The sequence below is a fragment of the Mesoplodon mirus genome, assembly GCF_964341445.2.
Source record: "Mesoplodon mirus genome assembly, chromosome: 19".
NCBI classification, from domain to species: domain Eukaryota; kingdom Metazoa; phylum Chordata; class Mammalia; order Artiodactyla; family Ziphiidae; genus Mesoplodon; species Mesoplodon mirus.
The window spans coordinates 61,822,070-61,843,255 of record NC_138995.1 but is presented as its reverse complement, the minus strand read 5'-3'; the positions used below and the strand labels follow the sequence as shown (position 1 = coordinate 61,843,255).

The window sequence follows — 21,186 nt, the reverse complement described above, 5'->3', positions numbered from 1 at the left end:
AAGCCGAAAATTACTCTAAAACAAAAAGTTTAATTAAAAAAAAAGTAAAAGGATGGAAAAAAAGATGAACTGTGCTAACAGTAACAAAATTACACGCAGTTATCAACAAAAGTTTTTAATAACAGAAAATGGGAAGGAAATCGCTGCATCTTAAATACCACCTGCTATAACTACAGTGACCGGCGCGTGAACTGGACTGGATAATTTTCTCAATCAGAGCCCTGGGTGGAAACAGCTGGCATACTCAAAAGATTAGTTGCAAGGAGTTCAAAGAAGGGCCTTTTTATCTTGGGATGGTCCCAATTCCTCAGCCGGACATCGATGGCCTTTCAGGATCTGCTACCTGCCCACCTCCACAGATCTATCTCTTGACGCCTGGACCCCGCACACTTCTGTTCTACCACAGCCACCTGACCCCCGCCGTCTCCCCAAGGTACGCTCGTTTCCCGCCTCTGTGTGTTAGCACACGCCATTCCCTCTGCCAGGTACGCCATTCCAGTTTTATTTACTAGGGAAGCTCCCCTTTCCGGCTGGAGGCTGTTCTCGTGTTCTCTTGCCTTCTTTGGGTCCATCATTCTCTTCCCTCGTCTTGCACGTCATTACACGATGGGTAGTCTTAGAACTCTCATGACACTAATTTGTGTCTAGGAACAGTAATGGCTACCACCAACTGAACCAAAACAAGGATGCGTGGAAGGGCGCGGAACCTGCGAACTATGCCGCGCGTGTCCCCTCGGGGCCACCGTCCCCACCCCGGCTTCCGGCTTGCATTAAGAACGCCCACCGCGTGGTTGCGTAGGCGGAAGGGGGGGGCTCAAATCACGCTCGTGGCGTCTATTGGCTGCCTGGGGACGAGGGAGGCGGGGCGAGGCCTTCGCGTGACGTCAAGACGCCACGATCCGGGCGTCGAAGCCCAAGGAAGACAAGAGCCAGCCGGGTGGGGAGCAGTCCTGCGGCCGTGTTGCCATCATTTGGAGCCGCAGCTGACGAGTCCTGGGGGCATACGGACGAGGTGGGTGTACCGAGCGGCGGCGGGCGGGCGGGCGGGCGGGCAGGCCGGCCGAGGCGGCGTTTCCTTTCGGCCTTACGCCCCGCTGGCCCCGAGGCCTCGGCAGCGGTCGCACCAACGGACGCCGCGCGCGAGCGACGACAGGGTGTGGAGGAGCCCGGGCCACTGGGCCTGCGCACGAGTGGTGGGGAGTGCGGCTGCGCACCCTCGCGCCTGCGCCGTCGGTCTCTGCTCCCCACCCGCGCGCTCGGAATTCTTGGGCCCAGAGCACCCCTTTCTTCAACCCCCATTGACCCGGCAGTTCCTTCGGGAGGACCGCGTGCCCCTGGCGACGGGCGGCTGTTGCGCTGTCTTCTTCCCCCCACCCGGGGACGTGGTGCGCACGCGCGGCTTGGCCGGGGCGGTGGCTCCGGGGCCAGTGGCGAGGATCCGGGCGAGCTCTTCCTCCACCCGGAGCCCTCATGTGCCTTCCCCGAGCCTGCGGGACGGCCAGGTGCCCCCTTGCCTCCGGTTCTCGCCCCAGCCCAGAAACCTCTCTCCAGGCGCCCCCAGACCTTCCTTACCCCACTTTTCTTCCTGTCCCGGGGCTCCCCCCACTATCCCCACTCGTGACCCCCCTACCTCCCTGCCCCCCACCCTTCCGCCCAATTCCGTTCGGTCTCTTCTTTATGGCTTGTTTTTTTTAGGCTTTTTCCCAGTTCCAGACTCCTGTTCTTACATCTCCATTTCTTGTAGGATTTTCGGGTTCTCCAGCGGGACTCGCCTTTGAGCACCCCCATAGTTCTCAATTCCTCCCTCAAGTCTAGGCCCCGCAGTTCTTGCCCCCAGGACATTCCTTCATGTTCTGGCCGTTCTCTCCTCTCCACCCCACTCCAAGTCCCTAAAGGTGTTTTGGACCTCTTTGGGCGTCCCCAAAGCTTTCTCTCCGGACCCCCAACCAAGGGGCTCGCCTCTTCTCTTCTCCCAGGTCTGCTCGTGCTTCTAGGAACCTCCCATGTACGGTTTTCTCTATCCTTAGGGGGCCTTCCTGAACTCAGTCTTCTAAGAGCTTTCTCAGAACTCACTTCTTCACTCCCGGGGTTCCTCTCTTCCTGCTCCCGGAGTAACTTCCAGAAATCCGCTTGTCCTCCCAGGCTTCTGCATTCTCCAGTGTTCCGTTTTTTCAAGGCTTCCTCAAACGCTTCCCTCTTTACAGACTTTCTCTCATGGGTTTTTCCAGGTCTTTCAGCCTGGAGGTTCATTTAGCCCTTGTTTGTTAGAGCTTCTTTTCAGAAGCCGTCTTTCTCCTTGCTCCTTGCCTGAGGTCCCCCACCCTGCCCTCTGACCCTGTCCCTGTTGTGGGGTTTCCCTCGAACCCTTCCCTTTCTTCACATGGGCTTCCGATCCTTCTCCTTCTCTCTGGCAAACTCATTTGCACTTAACTGTTTTCAAGTCCTTTGTTTTCCACCTAGAGCCCTGCAGAGGGGCCAGGGTCTTTCCCTCAGGCTGTAGCCCTTTAATTCCACACCCAGAATTCTCTTGAGATTGTTTACCCCTTGGCTCTTTCTTTCTCAGACTCCCTTTTCTGTCTGGCTTCTCGTGAGCCCATTTGCTTCTCTTCTCTATTTGTTGACATGTTTCTTGCTCCTTCTGGAGTCTCCCTAATTCGTTCTTTTTCTTGCAGACAGTGAAAAAGCAGTCTGGCTCCCGAGGTCCACCCCGTACACCCCAGGGTCCAGATGGCGGCCAACGTGGGTGATCAGCGTAGCACGGATTGGTTAGTGAGGCTAGAGGGACGGGTCGGAGGGGAGGGCAAGAGGAAGCAAGACCCAGTGTTGTCTTCCGGATGGGCCCTCCCACAGCATGGGGGGCCACGATGCCACAGCCCCTGGGGTAGGGATGGGCCTGAGGCGCTCCTCTGAGCGTTCACCTTCCACAGTGCGGTGCTTGTTTCACAGAAGTGGGGTGATTCGTTCCGTGGACTGTGATTAAGAGGCAGCCTCCAACACTTAATACTCATTTATTTTTTTAATTCCTCGTTTTTTCCAAAACAGTGTGATGACTTTCTGACTGAGGTGGTATCAGACAGAATTTGTGGTTTCATAAAGCATTTAGATCTGCTAGGCATCAGGTCTTGTTTTAAGTCTTGTGGTTACCGGTAATCCTTCTGTTTGATTTTTAACATCTGTACGTAGCAGGCATCTGGAAAGTACCTTAGGGAGGTCCTGGCATCTGTTGCTCACTGAAGACTGTGAAGCAGAAACTGGCTGTCAAAAGTGTGTCACAGATTAGAAAATTGAGGCTCCGGGATTCAAGCCCCGCTGTTTGCCTGCTTCCATCCTGCCCACCGTCTGCAGTGGGAGAGTGGGCTGACTCGATGTCCCCTTTCTGCAGGTCCTCTCAGTACAGCATGGTGGCCGGGGCAGGCAGAGAGAGTGGCATGGAGACCCCCATGCACGAGAACCCCGAGTGGGAGAAGGCCCGCCAGGCCCTGGCCAGCATCAGCAAAGCAGGAGCTGCTGGCAGCTCTGCCAAGGCCAGCAGCGGCGGGCCCGTGGCCAGTGCACAGGTGAGCGGCGTCCCCTGAGCGGGCGCGGGGCACACGCACACGCTTGGCGTCCCCTCGTATCACCAGGGCAGGGTGCTCTGAAGCAGTCCTGGGAGCCCTCGAGTAGGGGAAGCAAGGTCTGTCTCCCTGAGTCTAGGGCACTACGCGGTGGCTGGGAATCCAGCCTGGGCAGGAGGGGTGCTCGTGTCCGGCCGTAGAGGCGGCGGCTCTGTGTGCAGGGATGCGGACCGCCTCCGTCCCTTGGCGGTTCACCAGCAGTGCACAGCCGTGCCGGGGCGGGGCCCGGGCTCCTGCTTCCGGCACTGACGGCACGTGGCCCCGCCCCCAGTACGCGTCCCCGGCGGCGGCCTCGGCTCTGCAGCAGCAGCAGTACTACCAGTGGTACCAGCAGTACAGCTACGCCTACCCGTACGGCTACTACTACCCTGCGGTGAGTGCAGGCGCGGGCGGGCGGGGGCGGGGCCCAGGGGCAGTGGGCGGGGCGGGGGCGGGGCCCAGGGGCAGTGGGCGGGGCGGGAGGGGGCGGGGCCACAGCAGCCGCAGCCGCTGGAAGAGCCTCCCTGGGCCCGCGCCCCACGAGGTAAACGCCCAGCTCCCGCCCTGTGCCCACGTTGCCACAGAGACTCCTCCCCCTCCGCACACGCCAAGTCCACGCCCGCTCCCGCCTCAGCCCCTTGCCTGTGTCCTCGCCTAGCAGAGGGCTGCCCGAGAGCGCCTTCAGGCGCGCGTCCCGGGACGGGCTTTACTTAGGGTGCCCTTCCCACCGCTCACCCCGCCGCTCGGCTTCTCTGCGTGGCTTTTCCTCTTCGCTTTCTGCTGGCTGTGTTGGGTGTCTACTGTGGCGTGTCTTTCGAGTGCAAAGTTCGTTTTGTCTTTACTTTTCATCGTATTGTGGTGTTCAGATGGGTTGGTACTCAGTACATAGTTGCTGGAGAGAGAGGACTGTGGGAGGCATGGAGGTGATCATTTTATTTGGTAATTTTTCAGCCTCAGGGAGTTGGGCGCTTTTATGCGGTGGAGAGAGGGAGGGTGAGAGGTCAGTGAAGGACCGCGAACCGAGCAGCTGGGGGAGAGGCGCGGGTCCAGGCCTCCAGGGGAGGAGTCGGCCCGCCGCTCACTCTCCCCCGCTGTGCCCTCGCCAGAGCATGTACCAGAGCTATGGGTCCCCCTCGCAGTACGGGATGGCCGGCTCCTACGGCTCAGCCGCACCGCAGCAGCCATCCGCAGCGCAGCACCAAGGGGCTCTGAACCAGGTAACGCCCTAGCCCGCCCCGGCTCACGTCCACGCACGGGGTGTGGTGCGCCAGCGGTGGGGACACCTGCGTTATTTCAGCTGCTCCTGCCCAGCAGTTCCTGATCTGAGAGCGAGAAGGCGAAGCTTAGTTTTTGAAACCAGGGTGGGTTTAGGGCTCGGGCACGGCCAGGGGCTGAGGCGTGCGGTGACGGTGGGAGCACTTCGTGGCGTGGCAGCCTTCTCCTGTGCTTCCCCCTCAGCACGTGCCCACACGCATACAGTGTCTCTCTCACACGCACGCACACACACTCTAGCCTTGCACTTCACGTGCAGCTGGGAGGCGCGGTGGAGCTCGTGCCTGGGACGTTGGCAGACCTGGGTGTGAATCCCAGCTCCCTGGTGGCGAAACTACAAGTCACGCTCTCTGCGCCTCAGGCGGTGCCGTCCGGTGGCGGGGCCTGGCGGGGGCGGGGAAGGATCGCGGCTTTATCGCGGGGCTCCCGTGAGCGTGTGCCACGCGTGTGTCTTGACCGCCGGGGCGGGGGTGCCGTCGGGGGCCGCCGCCGCTCAGCACGGGGAGAGTAGCGTAGGGGAGAGTAGCGTAGAGCCGTGCCTGAGCTGCTGGGCTGTGGGGGGGCGGGCGGCGAGGCAGGGGAGCGTCCGGCCGCGGAGTTGAGAGCTGACGTGGCCGAGGACCCCGCTCCCTCCTCAGCGGCCGCTCCGCCCACAGCCCCCGGTCCCGGGTATGGACGAAGGCCTGTCGTACCAGGCGCCCCCTCAGCAGCTGCCAGCGGCCCAGCCCCCTCAGCCTTCCAACCCCCCGCGGGGGGCTCACCCTTTGAGCAACGGCCCGCAGCCCGGGACAGCCCCTGCCACGCAGCACAGCCAGGCAGGATCCGCCTCGGGCCAGGCTTACGGGCAGCACGGCTACAGCGAGCCCGCCAAGCCCAAGAAGGGCCAGCAGCTGTGGAACCGCATGAAGCGTGAGTGGCCTTGGGCCGTGGAGGGAAGGGGGCCTCACGGGACTCCTGGCGCGAGGCACGTGGGGTGCTCGGCCCTTGCCTCCGGTCTCTGGATCTCCTGGGGCGGTGCGTGGGGGCCCCTCGGAACGCGCGCTCTTCTCTGGAGCTCACGGCTCCTGCCCCGGTGGTGGGGGTGGTGGCGGGGCCGCCCACGTGGGCCTGGGGGGGGCCTCACCCCAGCTTTCGCTGCCCTCACAGCGGCCCCTGGGACTGGTGGGCTCAAGTTCAACATTCAGAAACGGCCTTTCGCTGTCACAAGCCAGAGCTTTGGCTCCACCACGGAGGGCCAGCACGGCAGCTTCGGTCCCCAGCCCAACCCCGAGAAGGCCCAGAACCACAGGTGACAGCCACCCCCTTGCCTGGCCCCAGCCCCTGGGCACGGTGCTCGGCATCTGCGTGCGGCCCGCTGGCACGGCCTGCTCCTTAGAAAGCAGAGAGCGTCCCCCGCCACGGGCTCGCCCTGAGCGCCCGCCCGCCCGCCCAGGAGGGGTGGTGAGGACAGTCCTGGCTGGGTCGTGGGGTGCCGCTCCCCAACCGAGCGTCTGCACCCGCCCTCCCTCCGCCAGGGGCAGCCTGTCCGGGAAGCCCGACGACTGGCCGCAGGACATGAAGGAGTACGTGGAGCGCTGCTTCACCGCCTGCGAGTCGGAGGAGGACAAGGACCGGACGGAGAAGCTGCTCAAGGAGGTGCTGCAGGCGAGGCTCCAGGACGGCTCGGCCTACACCATCGACTGGAGCCGGGAGCCCCTGCCTGGGTGCGTGGGGCCGGGGGGCGCTCGGGAGGTGCCTGGTGCTGCAGTTGGAGACCTGCCTTCCTAGGTGCCCGGGGCCCCGAAGAGAAGGAGCGAGAGGATGGGGTCCTGGGGGCGGGAGGCTGCCAGGGTGGGGCCGAGGCCCAGGAGCTGCCGGGGTTGGAGTGCCGGGGGTGAGAGCGTGGAGGCGGGAGGTGTGCTCCTCAGCGGCTGCCCGCAGCCTCTAGACACAAAACCTTGGGATTGCCTCCCACCTGAGCGTCGTGTTAGTCGAGTTGCCTGGGTAAGTGCCCTTCCTTCTGAGATGGTGTGTCCAGGGACGGGTGGCAGGCGTTGGGGATGTCGGGGCGCCGGGTGGTGATGCCCTCCCCTGCTATATCCCCAGGCTGACTCGGGAGCCTGTGGCTGAGAGCCCCAAGAAGAAGCGGTGGGAGGCCCCTAGCAGCCTCCACCCTCCCCGGGGGGCAGGCTCAGCGACCAGGGGCGGGGGTGCCCAGTCCCAGCGAGGGACGCCCGGGGCTGGGGGTGCTGGCCGAGCCCGGGGCGGCAGCTTCGCCAAGTTCGGCAACCGCAATGTCTTCATGAAGGACCACAGCTCCTCCTCCAGCACCGACTCGCGCTCCCGCTCCTCCTCCCGCTCCCCGACCCGCCACTTCCGCCGCAGGTGCGAAGCCGCCGGGGGGCAGGGCTGGGGGGGGCGGGGGGAGGAGCCGTTTCAGGCCTCACCTTCGTGCTCCTCCGCGCAGTGACTCGCACTCGGATTCCGACAGCTCCTACTCAGGGAATGAGTGTCACCCTGTGGGTCGCAGGAACCCACCCCCCAAGGGCCGGGGAGGCCGGGGGGCCCACATGGACCGGGGCCGAGGCAGGGCGCAGCGTGGGAAGAGGTGAGGCTTTGGGGGGCTGGGGAGGAGGGGCCGGTTTGGGGGCTCCTGGGAGGGAGAGGGCTGTGTCTGGACAGCGCTGGAGAGGCAGGGGGTGGCGCCACGCCTGCCCCCTCAAGGCCCCCTCCTCCCTCCCTCCCCAGGCACGACCTAGCCCCCACCAAGCGCAGCCGCAAGAAGATGGCGGCCCTGGAGTGTGAGGATCCCGAGCGCGAGCTGAAGAAGCAGAAGCGGGCGGCGCGCTTCCAGCACGGACATTCCCGCCGCCTGCGCCTGGAGCCCCTGGTGCTGCAGATGGGCAGCCTGGAGAGCGGCGGGGCCGACCCCGACTGGCATGAGCTGCAAATCGTGGGCACCTGCCCTGACATCACCAAGCACTACTTGCGTCTCACCTGCGCCCCCGACCCGTCCACCGTGCGCCCCGTGGCGGTAAGTGCCCCCTGGTGGCGAGGGCAGGTCCTCCCTGCGAGGGTGGCAGAGGCAACATGGGAGGAGGCGGTGGGGTGGGCAGGGGTCTGGCTCGGGGAAGACCCTGGCCTGCCTGTGCACGGGGGGCCTGTGGCTGACCGGGCCCTGGAGGCCTGAGGCACCGAGAGGTGAACTGGACCCAGAGCTTGTGCTTCGGAGCCGAGTCCAGGGCCTGTGGCCTCATCGGAAGGCTGGGCCGGCCTCCGAGCCTCCGTCTCCTGCTTAGGAGACCAGGAGAAGGAAGCCGGTGTCCCCGGCCAGTGCCTGTGAGACACTGGGACATCCATGTCCCGACATCCCCTGAGGCCCGAGCTGGGAGCGGGGCTGATGTGTCCTCCCGGGGCGCTGACGCGGGAGACTGTGCGCGCTCTTACCGGTTTAGGTTCTCCTCCCTGTAATGTCGGGATCGAGCCCCTGCTTTAAGACCCCCGAGTTGGTGGAACCGTGGCAGGTTTTAGCACATCCTTCCTTGCTCGCCCTGCTCAGGTCACGCTGAGCCACAATTCACCTCCTTCCCAGGTTTTGAAGAAGTCGCTGTGCATGGTCAAGTCCCACTGGAAGGAGAAGCAGGACTACGCCTTCGCCTGCGAGCAGATGAAGTCCATCCGGCAGGACCTGACGGTGAGGCGGGGGCCGGGGAGGGGGCCGCACTGCTGGGTCCCACCCTGCTCCGGTGTGACATCCACTCTTCCGCTGCCCAGGTGCAAGGTGTGCGCACCGAGTTCACGGTCGAGGTGTACGAGACCCACGCCCGCATCGCCTTGGAGAAGGTGAGGGGCTGACGGGATTCCCTCGGCTTCCCCCCCACCCCCCGCCCGGCCTCACTCTGCCCCTCCCTGCGTGCCCCCCAGGGTGACCACGAAGAGTTCAACCAGTGCCAGACGCAGCTGAAGTCCCTGTACGCTGAGAACCTGCCCGGCAACGTGGGCGAGTTCACTGCCTACCGCATCCTCTACTACATCTTCACCAAGAACTCAGGAGGTGAGGTGCAGCCCGCAGAGCGGGGCAGCCACGGGCCCCCCGGTCCCGGCCCTGCTCACCTCCTCGTCTCCGGCCGCAGACATCACCACGGAGCTGGCGTACCTGACGCGGGAGCTGAAGGCGGACTCTTGTGTGGCCCACGCCTTGGCGCTCAGGGCAGCCTGGGCCCTGGGCAACTACCACCGCTTCTTCCGGCTGTACTCGCATGCGCCCTGCATGTCTGGCTACCTCGTGGACAAGTTTGCAGACCGGGAGCGCAAGGCTGCCCTCAAGGCAATGATCAAAACGTATGTGAAGCTGAGCTCTCCCCCTGGGCCTCTGCTCTGCGGCCTCAGCGCCGCCTCCCTCCTCCCCTCCGTTCCGCGCTCCGGAGGCACCTTCAGCTCCCCGGTCTCCCTCCTTCGGGTCCTGGTCTTCCCTCCGCTTCTCTCCTCTCCGCACTCGGCCCTCCCCTCTGGTCCCTCCCCCTTCCGCGGAGGGCCCTCCTCCTCCATCGTCCTGTCTCTCACCGCTCTGGGCTCCCCGCCCCTTTGGCCCCTTTGCCTCTCTTTGCCGTCTGCTCGCATCAGCCTGGACCCCACTTTGTCTTCTCCTTGCTCCGGGCTCCCCTTTTTCCACGGCCTCGGCCCACCTTCTTCAGCGCTCCTGTGGCTGAGCTCCCGCTCTGGGGACGCCCAGCAAAGGCGGCCGTGCCCTCGGCAGCCGCGGGCTCAGGGACAAGGCCCTGCCACTTGAGCTGTTCTGAGAGCCCCGGCGTGCTCAGGGACACCAGGTGTGAGGCAGGCTAGGCCGGGACGGGACCCAGAGAGCGCGCCCTGTGCTCACGTTCTCGGTCAGGCGGGAGACGCCCCCAGGCGAAGGCAGGACACTTCTTGTGTTGTCACAACCGGGGGTCCTCCCGGCCTCTGCTGGTGGAGGCCGGGGTGCTGCTCAGCGCCCTGCAGTGCACAGGGCGCCCCCAGCTGGGTCACCTGGCTGCAGTGTCAGTCTTGCTGAGGCTGGGAAGCCCTGGTCAGAGGACGCGGGGCCTTGAGTGCCACGTCAGTTTGTTGGGAGCCGTGGGGGTGGTTTGCAGCTGGGGAGGGACACTTACGCTGCAGGTTAGGAGACTCCGAGGATCCAGTTTGGGTCAGGCCGATATAAGGGCAAGGTGCGGGGCAGGGGCCGCGGGCAGAGAGGAGGGAGCGGGGCAGACAGGCGGCAGGGCCGCGGGACCCGCTCTCTGAGCCAGCAGGGGCGAAGAGGCCGTGTGCCTGAAGGACCCCGGGCTCCCCGGGTGTGTTCTCCGCGCCGCACAGGCTCTTCCTCCTGCAGTTTCCGAGCTTCTGTGCCGCCCCCGGGCTGTAGCGGGCAGGCCGCTGTCTCTTCCTCGGCACTTGCCGTTTCTGCCTCAGCCTGTGTGCGCTTGGCCAGTGGGCGGGCTCTGGCCTGTCGTTGGCCTCACGGTCTTGTGTCCCCCGGCTCCGGAGGGTGGCGCGGCTTCTCGCTGGCTCGGTGGGCCGGGGCCAGCCCCGTGTTGGGCAGCAGGCTCTCCTGTGCCCGCCCCCCCGGACTTCCAGGGCTGTGAGGAAGTGGGGGCTTCAGGCAGGACTGGTTTGAGCTTTTTCTGCCACTTACTTCCTAGGTGACAGTGGCCAAGTGGCTCTGCCGCTGCGCTGTCCTTGGTGTGTATCTGTAAAGGGTAGGGTGACAGCTTCTGGGAGGGAGCTCAGTGAGCTCGCGGGGCGGTACCTAGAAGAGCTGTTTCCCGGCACAGGCCAAGCCTTCTCTTAGTCCTCGGACCCAGCTCAGGGCAAGCGGGAGGGGTGGGGCCGAGTAGCCGCCAGCTGCGCCCCGCGCCCCGCCATGCGTGGCTCTGTGCGCCTGGGCCCTCTCCTGAGGGGCTGCTCAGGCCCCGGCCAGCAGAGGAGCCAGCTGGGCCCTTCCCTCCTGTCCCCTCTCCTCCTGTCCCCCGCACAGGTAAGTGAGGGGGAGGGGGGGCACAGCCGGGGTTGGGGCCCACCCCGCCCCGGGCCCCCCCGAGCCCCTGAGGGGGAGGCTGGGGCTGGGGAGGGGCCGGCAGGTGACGTGCTGAGGAGACCTTTGGGTGCCTGAAAGGGGGGCGCCCACTCCCCGCTCGTGGGGCCCCCCCGCGCCCGCCGCCCGCCTCATCGCGTTCTCCTCTTGTCTCCGTAGCTTCCGCCCTGCGCTGCCAGTCTCCTACCTGCAGGCCGAGCTGGCCTTCGAGGGCGAGGCCGCCTGCCGGGCCTTCCTGGAGCCCCTGGGCCTGGCCTACACGGGCCCGGACAACTCCAGCGTCGACTGCCGCCTCAGCCTGGCGCAGCTGCCGGCCTTCTGAGCACCAGCGCCGCCGGGGGGGGGGGGGCAGGGCTGCAGCCCCCCAGCGCCGCCTCGGCGGGTTTTGTGTTTGAGCCGTGGACTTGGGTTGTAAATTAGTTTGTGGGGAGTGGGCTCCAGGAAGAGCCACCGGCCCGGCCCCCGTTTTCCCACCGGGGAGTCTGTACAGAGAGTTTTCTACATTTTTATTTTGTGTCTCTGAGGGATGGGACTGGGGGGGACAGCGGAGGGTTGGGGGCGTGGTCTGTAGGGTCGTCTGTGTCCACCTTGCCCCTGCACTAATGCTGTCTCAGTGTTTTTTCTCTCTCTCTCTCGAGCTTGTACTCCGGTAGCGACCCGGCACGCTGGCCCATCCCATGCCGGGGGGGCCGGTGGAAGAAGACAGGCCGCTCCGCCCGCGCCCGCCTGCGGCAGGGGCGCCAGCACAGCAGCCCGCTGCCCGCCGCCGCACCAGCCTCACCACAGACTCTTGTTGCCCAGCCCTCTGGGGCCTCAGTGTTTGGGGCGAGGGGAGCCGCGTAGAGACTGTGCCCTGCCCGCGGCCCCCGACCGCAGAAACGCCAACGCCTCGCCACCGCCAGACCCACACTGCCACCCTGCACTGAGGACTCCGGAGGCCATCGCGGGACCTCGACAGCCGGGCCGCCTCGTCTGCAGTTGTATTAAGTTGTCTCCGTGTCCCTTCCTCCCTCCACCCCAATGTTTCTTCTGGTTTTTCCCCCTTTTTCCCTCCCGCCGCCGCCTGCTCCCGCTCTCCCTTGGTTCAGCACAGGTAAAACGGTTACCCTCCCTCCCCGCCTCATGGATCACCAGCTCACGTCATGTTTCCTTCTCTTTTCTTTCTGTGTGTGTTTATTTAAGTTATTTTTCTTCCTCCCCTTTTCTTTTCCGTCCTCCCTCCCTCTTCTGCCATGTAACTGGAGGATGTGCAATGAGTTTGCAAACAGCTGGACTGTCAGGCTGCTTTTTTTCCAGATGTTCCTCCTCTGCCTCCCCTCCCCCTCCTCTCCCCCTCCCCTTTCCTTCCTTCATTCTTTCCTTGGAGCACTGAGCACCATATGAAAGCTTGAGAGAAACCAAAATTAAAGAGAGAGAGAGAACACGCGTGCACGCTTTGTCCTTCTGCCTTGGGCTACATTTCCTCTGGGTGTCTGGGTCCTGGCCTTTATTTCTTTTGGGGTTGAGATACCAGGGGGATCTCTGCCACGGCCTGGTAGGTGCCCCCTGACCTCCCCACGCGGCACAGCCAGAGTTTCCCCAGAGGCTGGCTCCCCAGCTCCTGCCTTGGGCTGAACCCAGGCTTGGGGAGACCGACTTTGGAACCCTGGGGCACCTTGGCCAGGGTGAGGTGGGGGTGTAGCCCCCTGCAGGGCTGCAGCACTCTCAGCCCCTCGGCCTCCAGCCTCTGGCTGAGCACTTGGGCCATGTTCTCCAAAGGGGGTTGGGGGGGTGCACAGAGCACACGGGAGCCCAGGAACACCAGGCGCCTAAACCTCAGCCTCGGAGGAACCTGAAGCCCGGGGTCCGAGAGCACGCCTCTGAGTGCGTCGACTGCAGCCGCCATCTCCCCGGGGCCCGCCAGCCTCAGCAGGGCCACTGTCAGGTGCAGGGCCTGAGCAGGCACCGTGAACGCCGCGCAAGCTGGTGCATCTCGCACCAGTTCTTCTTGGACCTTGGCCACCCCGGCCTGCAGCTCAGCCTCTGTCACCATGAGGGCCACGAAGTGCGTGGGGCGGGGCTGGCGAAGGCCCGCGGCCCCGGCTGCTCCACCGTCCACGGGCCAGACCCCGGGACCCCACTCCACTTCCGTCTCAGAGAGGCCTTCCGAGGGCCTTCCCGGGGCTACCACAGCCGGCAGCTCCCCACCCGGGGGCTCCAGGTCCGCGGCGGCGGCTGGCTTCAGCGCCCTTCTTGGCTGCATCCACGGGGAACCTTGGCCTCCAGGGCCGCCCAACTCCCGCTCCTGGAGCCTCGACAACGTCCCCGCCAACGCCAGGCACCCAGCTTCGGGGCCTCCGCCATCCGGGGCCAAGGCGGCCCGGAGTCCCGTCCAAGCTGGCTGTACGCGCCCAACCGCACCGGTGCCAAGGCGGGTCGCAGCTACGCCGTCCAGTGCGCCTCCGGCCCCGGCCGTGTCCCCACCGCTGAGCGCACCTCCGGCCCCGTACGCGTCCTCGCCGTCACTCTCGTCCCCGGTCCCGGTCCCGTGCACGTCCCCGCCCCTGTCTCCGCCGTCGTGCGCGCCCCCGGTCCCGTGCGCGTCCACGCCGTCGCTCTCACCTCCGGCTCCGTGCACGTGCTCGCCGTCGCTCGCATGCCCGGTCTGGTGCGCGTCCTCGCCGTCGCCCTCCTCTCCGACACCGTGCGCGTCCCCGCCGTCGAGCGCGTCCAGGATGGTGGACCCGCGGCCCGCAGCCAAGCCTGAGCCGAAGACGAGGTCTGTACGCGAGGCGCGGTCCCACACCAGACGGCCGCGGAAGCGGAAGTAGCGCACCCGGTGCTGCGGCACGGCCAGAACGCCCGGCCCGAGCGCCGCCAGAGGCTCGTCCCAGCAGAAGGAAAGGAAGGGCTCCTCGCGCACGCCCAGGAAGCGGTCGACGTAGCCCACGGAGAAGTCGGCCGGGTCGAGGCGCGGGTCCCAGCGGATGCGCTGGATAACGGCCGCAGCAGTGCGCAGCGGCGGCTTCTTGGCTTTGGCCTCTGCTTCGGGCTCGCCTCTAGGCTGCGGCGGGGCCGGCGCCGGCGCCCCGGGGTGGGGCTGGCGGCAGCGGGCACCGAAGCGGCAGCGGCCCTCCAGGAAGAAGCGGCAGGCCGGCGGCGGCGCGGGCTCCGCGCCGGGGGCCCCCACGGGCGGCTCCTGCTCTCCGGCCGCCGCCATGGGAGTGGGGAGCGGCTGGCGCGCTCGCCCCGCTCAGGCCGTTCCGCACCTGTGTCAGTCCTGCCGGCACGGGCGCCAGGCACAGCTGTGACGTCACGGTCGAGGCTCAGGCCCCGCCCCGACCTGGAAAGCACCTCGCGCGTGAGACCGCCCTCCGCGGTGCCCTGGGGGCGCCTGACCCTTGCAGCCAAGCGGTTTTTATCTGTGGCCCCGAGCCCGGCCCCAATAATTTACATATGCGGCCCCGCCCCCGATCCAAATACCTTACAGGTCTTACAGGTGCGGCCCCGCCACTCTTGCTCCTTAGAGAACCTGGCCCCGTCCCTAGTCCAGTGCTTTAACGATACGGCCCCGCGCCCTCTTGGCCCCTGACAAGCCTGGCTCGCACACCCCGCACGCCTAATGATTTGCATGTGCTGTCACGCCCCTCCGGGCCCTCGTTGGGCCGCGACCTCCGCGGGACAACCGGACGCCTGTAGGCTCAGAACGAACTTCGTAGCCCGGATTTGGGACGCAACTGTCGCCCTCGGGATGACACATCTTTGGGGCGTCCCTTTTCTACGGGGACCACGCCTCTTCCCGGCCACTTTTCCTGTGCGGCCGCTGCCGGGGTAAAGGACAGCTCGCCTGGGCTGGGTCCACTGGAGACGCGGAGCTCACGGGGTCACAGCCGTGCCGGGCCCGAGGCCGCGTCCGGCAGGCGGCGGCGGCGGCGCGCAGCCAGCACTGCTGAAAAAACCAGGCTGTGGGAGCGGCCACATCGGGACCCCGCCTCTGGGAGGGGTACCGCCCAGCCACGCCCCTGGCTCTCTTAAAGAGGCCGCATCCCATTACACCAGGCTAATCCTGAGACCTCCACCCACCTGGCTGGGACCGGAACCCCACGTGACACACCTAGCTCTTAAAGGCGCCAGGACCCCATCACGCCTCCCCGTCCCCCCTTCCCACATGCAAAGTGAACAGACAAAACCCGGGGCACAGACCTTGTCGGTTTATGTATAAAGAAGTGGGGCGCTGGACGTTAAGGGCGCAGGGAATGGGGGTGCCTACAGGCCGATGACGTCGTCCAGCTCGAGGTCCGCGTTGGGGAGGCAACGGGCCCTAGGGTGCTGCGCCCCGGGGCCGGGGTCCACGTCGGGCTTGGCGGCGGCGGCGCCCGGGCTTTCCGCGTCCATGACGCCCAGCACTGCGTCCAGCATGGAGGGGCCCAAATCCAGGTGGAAGGACAGCAGCGGGTCGGCGGGCGCTGGCGCGCGGAGAGTGGGCGGCGGGGGCTGCGGCACGGCAGGCGGCGGCGCGGAGCGCGGGGCCCCCGCGGGCGGCGGCCGGGTCTCAGGGGGCGGCCCGCCGCCGTGGCGGCTCAGGAACGAAGTGTCTCCGAAGGCGTCGCCGCCGCGCCCCACGTGCAAAGTGTGCCGGAAGTCGCCGAGCGGCGCGGAGATGGACAGAGCGCCGCGCTCCGGCCGCTTCTTGGGCTGCGCGGGACCCAGCTGCTTCAGGACCGGCATCTGCGGGATAGGGACGGGTTAGCACGGCCTCCCCCGGGAGGACGCTACCGAGGCCTTCCGTGTTCCCAGCCCTGGGCCTAGCACGCCGTTCAGAGGATGCTCTCTATAAGTACAGGATGATGGTGGTGGAATTACTCCCATTTTACAAGTGGGGAAACTGAGGCTCCCAGAGGTCCGAGGTCACAGCTGCTTGATTCAAATCTCAGACTCAAATTTAGGTCTGCCCAGATGTTAATTCCACTAAGAACTAACGTTTGAGCTTTCTATAGGTCAGAGAACAAGCAACATGCTTCACCAAGCCTTTTGGACTGCTTCCCAAACTTGACAGAAACTCCAGCTTAAACACAGGGCCATCCACCCTGAAGACAGGGCGGACGCTGTCCTTTAGGTGCAGCAGACACAGTGCCCAGGGCCCGCCACACTTCTAGAGGCCCGCACACATGTTTAAACGTTTTATTATTATTTTTTTGAACCTCTTGTCCTTTATTGAGACCACTGGTCCCCAGCTCCCACAGGGCAGGGACACAGGCCCAGGTCTTCCTCTCCAGCCCCGCCTTTGGGGCCTGCAGAGCCCACAAAACCCCGGGGAGCGCAGATGAGACCCTCCCCCTCAACACATGGTGTACAGAAGCCCCTTCCCAGACGGGGCTGCCGTGTTTTATTTTAAAACGTCTGGATTATGTTTGTCTTTATACCAACGCAGTCGTAAAATATAATTTTATATATATATATATATATAAAATTATCTCCATGAAAGCTTTGCCTAGAACACACAAAAGTCATCATGTAGGCTGGCCTGAGGATTGTAATTTGGGAGGTTTAGGGTGGGCCTGGGAAATCTATATATTTGCACAGCATTTTATAATTTGAGTTATCTGGTTTTGAAAGAAACACGTAAGTCTTACTTCTTGGAAAACAAGAGTAACAATAATAATCATGCAAATTTTCCTATGTTAAAACATGGCAAGAATGGCATAAATTCCAAACCGGTGGCTCATGAACTGTAAACTGGGTGCCCTACAGCTGCATGATGGCATCAGACTCGACGGTAAATAGATATGCCTGCCAACCTTTGCCCATATCCTGGAACTTGGCTGTTTCTATGGAACTTCTGGGAGGGACTTTGATGACCTTGTACTTTTGTTTTAACAGTCACTGTTATTATAATAATAACAATTAAAAAAAAAAACCTTTCCATTTCAATTGAAGCCCCACCCTTTGCCAACTGTATGAATTGGGATAAATTATGTGATCGCTCTCTGTTTGTTTTCTATCTGGAAAATGGATAAAATAACACTACCTTCCTTGCAGGACACATAGAAATACTCAGTCAAAGAAAACTATATTTTTAACTGTTCCAGCCAATTGACAGTGACAGTGTTGGGGAAGGGCATGTGTTCCCAGACAAAACTGGGGAACAAAAGTTAGATCTAATCCTGCGAAGCAGGCAAAGCAGCCAGCCTTGTCCTTTCAGGGACCAGCACCCTGGGAAAGATCAGTGATAACGTGGAGAAAAATTAAAGCCAAAAGGATTTGAAATAATTATAGATGGATATGTTCTGAGAGCTGCCTTCTCCCCTACCCAAACACACACACACACACACACACACACACACACACACACATACACTTTACAGTTACTTCTCTGGGAAAACCAGTCTTGATTTACCACCTCTGTTGTGTTTCTCAAACTTCCCTGACCTCAACCTAGATGAATAAATATATTTTATTGCAATCTGGCACACAGTCACCATTCCTTCCCCACCGCCCCCCCCCAGCCCCACATAAGGGAAACAAACATTTTGTGAATTGAGACCTACTCTTACACATGCTAGGCACTCAGTTTCAATTCTATTTTATTATTTATTTAATAACTAACTAAATAAATAAATGCCTGCATGATGCATTTACCCTGCACCATGCAGGATCTTGTGGAAGCACGGAGTCTTAACCACTGGACCGCCAGAGAACTCCCTATTATTCTTTTTTAATGCTGACCTCTGCTCATTAATGAATCTCAATCCACAGTTAACAAAACAAAATCCTGTCTCAGAGCTAGCAGGCACCCCTTAGCCCCGGGCAGTGATTCATAGTTCAAAGGAGCAGAACTCAGAAAGCCAACTGCCCAGACTTGGATCTGACTGTGCCCACTGCTGTGTAACTTTGGGCAAATTACTTAACGTTTCTGACCTCACTTCCTCATCTCAAAAATGGAATGACGCTCATATAATAATCCAGTCTCTTTGCAAGAATTGCGGAGATGTTGTCCATGGAAAGTCTTAGCACCGTAGCCAGCGCACAGCAAATGCTCAGTAAATGCTCAGTGGAGTCCTACTTTGGATCATTCTCCCCTGTCCCAGAGAAGGAAATAGATGCTCAGAGATGGTACATGACTTGCCCAAGGTCACAAAGCCAGCTCTGTGGGACTCCAGAGCCCAGAGTTACTGCTTCCACTGCCTGCTGTCCCTTGAACTGGCTCCTCCCTGGACGGCCCTCAGCTATTGCCTCCTCTCCCTGCCCACCCCCTACCTTGCCCCTCGTCCCATCCTCCTATCACCCTGCAAGGTGACATCACTGATTTTCCAGCACTTAGCAACATATTAAGATCTTGGTTTCTGACACCAAACACAACAGGTTTGCCATTGCCTTTCTGTGGGACCCGGAACTAACTTCCTCAGCCTTAAGCCTTAGTTTACTCCTCTGAAAAATGGGAAATCAGAATGCCTGTTTGCAAGGGGCTGTCGTACAGTATACTCATGATGCTGACATTTTATTTCCCGAGCACTTATTCTGGGCCAGGCAGGGGTCTAAGTGCTTCACACAAATGAATGAACTCATTTAATCCTTGGAACAACCCAGTGAGGGGAGACCGTTGTTATTTTGTCCCTTTTACAGACGTGGGTGGCACCTGAGGCACAGAGAGGTGAAGTAACTTGCCCTGGATCACACAGTAGCAAATGTTGGGGGCTGAATTTGGAACCCAGGCAGACGAACTCCGGAGTCAAAGGATGATATGATATTGCTCACAGCCCCCAAAGGATAGGGTGTGCAGACCCATGGAAAAAATAATGTTTTGATATCAAGGCCAGGGATTTCCTACACCCTTGACTGTGTTTGTTTGTTTGCTTTGCTTTTTTCTTTTTCCCATTCTGGATAAGAACAATGAGTTCAAAATTGTTTTTGAAAGCTACCACTTCTCCTCACTAGCTCTGAGACCTCGGGGGCCAGTCACTCCACTTCTCCGAGCCTCGGTGTCCCCCTGAACACAAGGCTCTATCTCCCTTGTTGTGTGCTTGATGCAATGAGGTCATACTCGGAAAAAGGCCGTCACAGGCCCAAGCTCTGTACAGAGGGGCTGTTGTCGTGACAATCTTAAAGCAGGCAGAGAGCAGGAGCCGGGATGGGACCCTGGGACGCGGTGATCGCGCGCCCTCGGCTCAACCGCCTTCCTCCCGCCTCCCCCGCCCCCTCTCCTTCCGGGCCGAGGCTCCAGCTGCAGGGGTGGGGGGCACAGCTGGCTCACCTCTGTCCTCTCTGGGCCCCAGCCCCACCAAGAGGAAATAACAACTCGCCGCAGATCCAGCCCGACTGGTTCTCAGCCCTTTGGGAGAGGCAACAAGGAGGGTGGGACCCAGACGGGGCAGGGGGACCCGCGATTGGGAGCCCCCGACCCCCTCGGGGCTCCAGTGCGCGCTTCCTGAGGCCACGTGGCTGCGGCCCAGGATTTCAGCGGCCGCGGCCGCCGTCCCTTTGGCCGGCTGTCCGGCTTCCCTCCAGACCTGACCGGGGACCCTGGGCCACCACTGCCCCTTACCTCGTGGTCCCCGCTGAACTGGGCAGGCAAACTCTCAGGCTCCGGCTCAAGCTGGGAACCCCGTCTTCTTGGTTCGGAGCTCGCCTCCGCCTCCCAGTCCCAGGCCCGCGCCTTCTTCCTTCTTCCTCCGGGCGGGATCTCACCTGGCAAAGGAAGGGTCCTGCGGAACCTGGAGGGGCATCCCGGACCCAGGCGGCCGGGCGCAGAGTGCCACCTCCTTCTCTCTCAGGTTCCAGGAGTCCTGGCCCCTAGCTCTCTTGATCCTTAGCCTCAGGGGTCCAGGCCCCCAGCCCCTCCCCCCTCGGACCCAGGATCCAGGCCCCCGGCCCCTCCCCCCTCAGACCCAGGAGTCCAGGCCCCCGGCCCCTCCCCCCTCAGACCCAGGATCCAGGCCCCCGGCCCCTCCCCCCTCAGACCCAGGAGTCCAGGCCCCCAGCCCCTCCCCCCTCAGACCCAGGATCCAGGCCCCCGGCCCCTCCCCCCTCAGACCCAGGATCCAGGCCCCCGGCCCCTCCCCCCTCAGACCCAGGAGTCCAGGCCCCCGGCCCCTCCCCCCTCAGACCCAGGAGTCCAGGCCCCCAGCCCCTCCCCTGTCAAACCCAGGGGTCCAGGCCCCCAGCCCCCCCCCTCAGACCCAGGAGTCCAGGCCCCCAGCCCTTCCTCCCTCAGACCCAGGAGTCTGAGCCCCAACCCGGGCAGACCCTGACATGGAGTCCCTTCTTTACCTGCACCGGGATCTGAAGTGTCAGCCCCTCTCGGGGGCCATGGTAGGAGCCCAAAGGGGCACAGAGTCACGCCCAGTCCAGCTCAGTCTGTCTGGGGCAGAGAGGGTTAAGGCGTAGGTCCCTCCCAGCCTTCCTTATCCCCCAAAAGTTTGCCTCTAGGATTTAAAGGACTAGGACGTAGCGGTGGAAAAGCTGAGGCCCCGCCGGGCTGAGTGTGGGCCAGGGGAGGAGGCTGGCACTGGGTGTACGCCCGCCCGAGAACACAGCAGACGGGGCGGGGGATGGATGGATGGACAGGGCGGCCCCCAGCTCGGCCCCTCCCCCTGCCAGCCTGGAATTTCCTGAAACTGGGGAAGTCTGGCTGTGTAGAAGAATAATTTCTTCCAGATTGCAGCTGTTGAGGGAGTATGTGTGGGCCTGAAAGAGAGAGAGAGAAACAGACAAGGTCAGGCAGTGAGACCAGCAGGAGGATGGATGTGACCTCGGAGCAGCTCTCACCCTGCTCTGGAGAGCTCCCTGGATGAATATCCCTGCCTGGAGCTGCTCGTCCACAGAAAGGAGTGCCAGTGCCTAGCGGCGACAGGAAGAGTCAGATGTGGGTGTGAGGAAGATCGGTCAGGGGCCAGTGTGCCAGAGGGCCTGACCTGGGGGAGGTAGAGGCCCCGGGGAGGAGGCTGGCTCAGCTGTGCGCTGGGATGCTGGGGCTGGAGAGGGAGAGAGTTAGTTTCATAGATAACAAGGAGGTGTGGCTTGACCTGAAAAAATCTTGAAGGAGTGGGAGTTTACAGGGCTGGGGACAGGAGGGAGGGTATTCAGAGCAGGCTGGGCCGCCAGGTGGAGCAGCGGGCACTAAAGCACCGGCTGGAGTTTGGTTTGCCTGGAGAGATCAGCTCGAAAGCCACAGGGAGCCTACGCCTTGTCCTTTGTCCTGGGCAGGGTGCTGAGCAGGAAGAACAGGGTCAGATCCAGGTGGTAGAGGGTCCCCTCCACGATCCAGGAGGCGGAAGGAATGGAAGAGGGCTGGGA

General features: G+C 62.7%; 2 protein-coding genes across 3 annotated transcripts; one reads left to right on the top strand and one right to left on the bottom strand.

The window, feature by feature from the left end:
• Window positions 1-897: 897 nt before the first annotated feature.
• On the top strand, window positions 898-12,339 carry LENG8 (leukocyte receptor cluster member 8). Its single transcript, XM_082607633.1, has 16 exons — window positions 898-1,012; window positions 2,673-2,765; window positions 3,383-3,557; window positions 3,886-3,987; window positions 4,700-4,810; window positions 5,522-5,774; window positions 6,012-6,153; window positions 6,380-6,568; window positions 6,951-7,229; window positions 7,312-7,452; window positions 7,593-7,878; window positions 8,437-8,538; window positions 8,619-8,687; window positions 8,769-8,898; window positions 8,978-9,185; window positions 11,074-12,339. The coding sequence occupies exons 2-16, from the start codon at window positions 2,728-2,730 to the stop codon at window positions 11,234-11,236; spliced, it is 2,388 nt and encodes a 795-aa protein (XP_082463759.1). The 5' UTR covers window positions 898-1,012; window positions 2,673-2,727; the 3' UTR covers window positions 11,237-12,339.
• Window positions 12,340-14,111: 1,772 nt separating this feature from the next.
• On the bottom strand, window positions 14,112-20,450 carry CDC42EP5 (CDC42 effector protein 5). 2 transcript variants are annotated; one of them, XM_082607635.1, is made up of 4 exons: window positions 20,161-20,450; window positions 19,436-19,595; window positions 15,097-15,621; window positions 14,112-14,839 (listed from the first exon to the last, which is right to left on the bottom strand). In XM_082607635.1, exon 3 carries the CDS (start codon window positions 15,619-15,621, stop codon window positions 15,160-15,162), a length of 462 nt encoding a protein of 153 aa, XP_082463761.1. In that variant the 5' UTR covers window positions 19,436-19,595; window positions 20,161-20,450; the 3' UTR covers window positions 14,112-14,839; window positions 15,097-15,159. The 2 variants fall into 2 exon arrangements, with proteins under 2 accessions (XP_082463761.1, XP_082463760.1); XM_082607634.1 differs by having other exon boundaries at window positions 19,436-19,578; window positions 20,161-20,444.
• Between the last annotated feature and the right edge of the window lie 736 nt (window positions 20,451-21,186).

Excerpts from the sequence above, each read along its gene's own strand:
- CDC42EP5 (XM_082607635.1), bottom strand. The coding sequence starts at position 15,621 with ATGCCGGTCCTGAAGCAGCTGGGTCCCGCGCAGCCCAAGAAGCGGCCG.
- LENG8 (XM_082607633.1), top strand. The coding sequence starts at position 2,728 with ATGGCGGCCAACGTGGGTGATCAGCGTAGCACGGATTG. Across the intron at positions 3,558-3,885 it reads GGCCCGTGGCCAGTGCACAG|TACGCGTCCCCGGCGGCGGC; the intron begins GTGAGCGGCGTC and ends CCCCGCCCCCAG. Across the intron at positions 9,186-11,073 it reads CTCAAGGCAATGATCAAAAC|CTTCCGCCCTGCGCTGCCAG; the intron begins GTATGTGAAGCT and ends TTGTCTCCGTAG.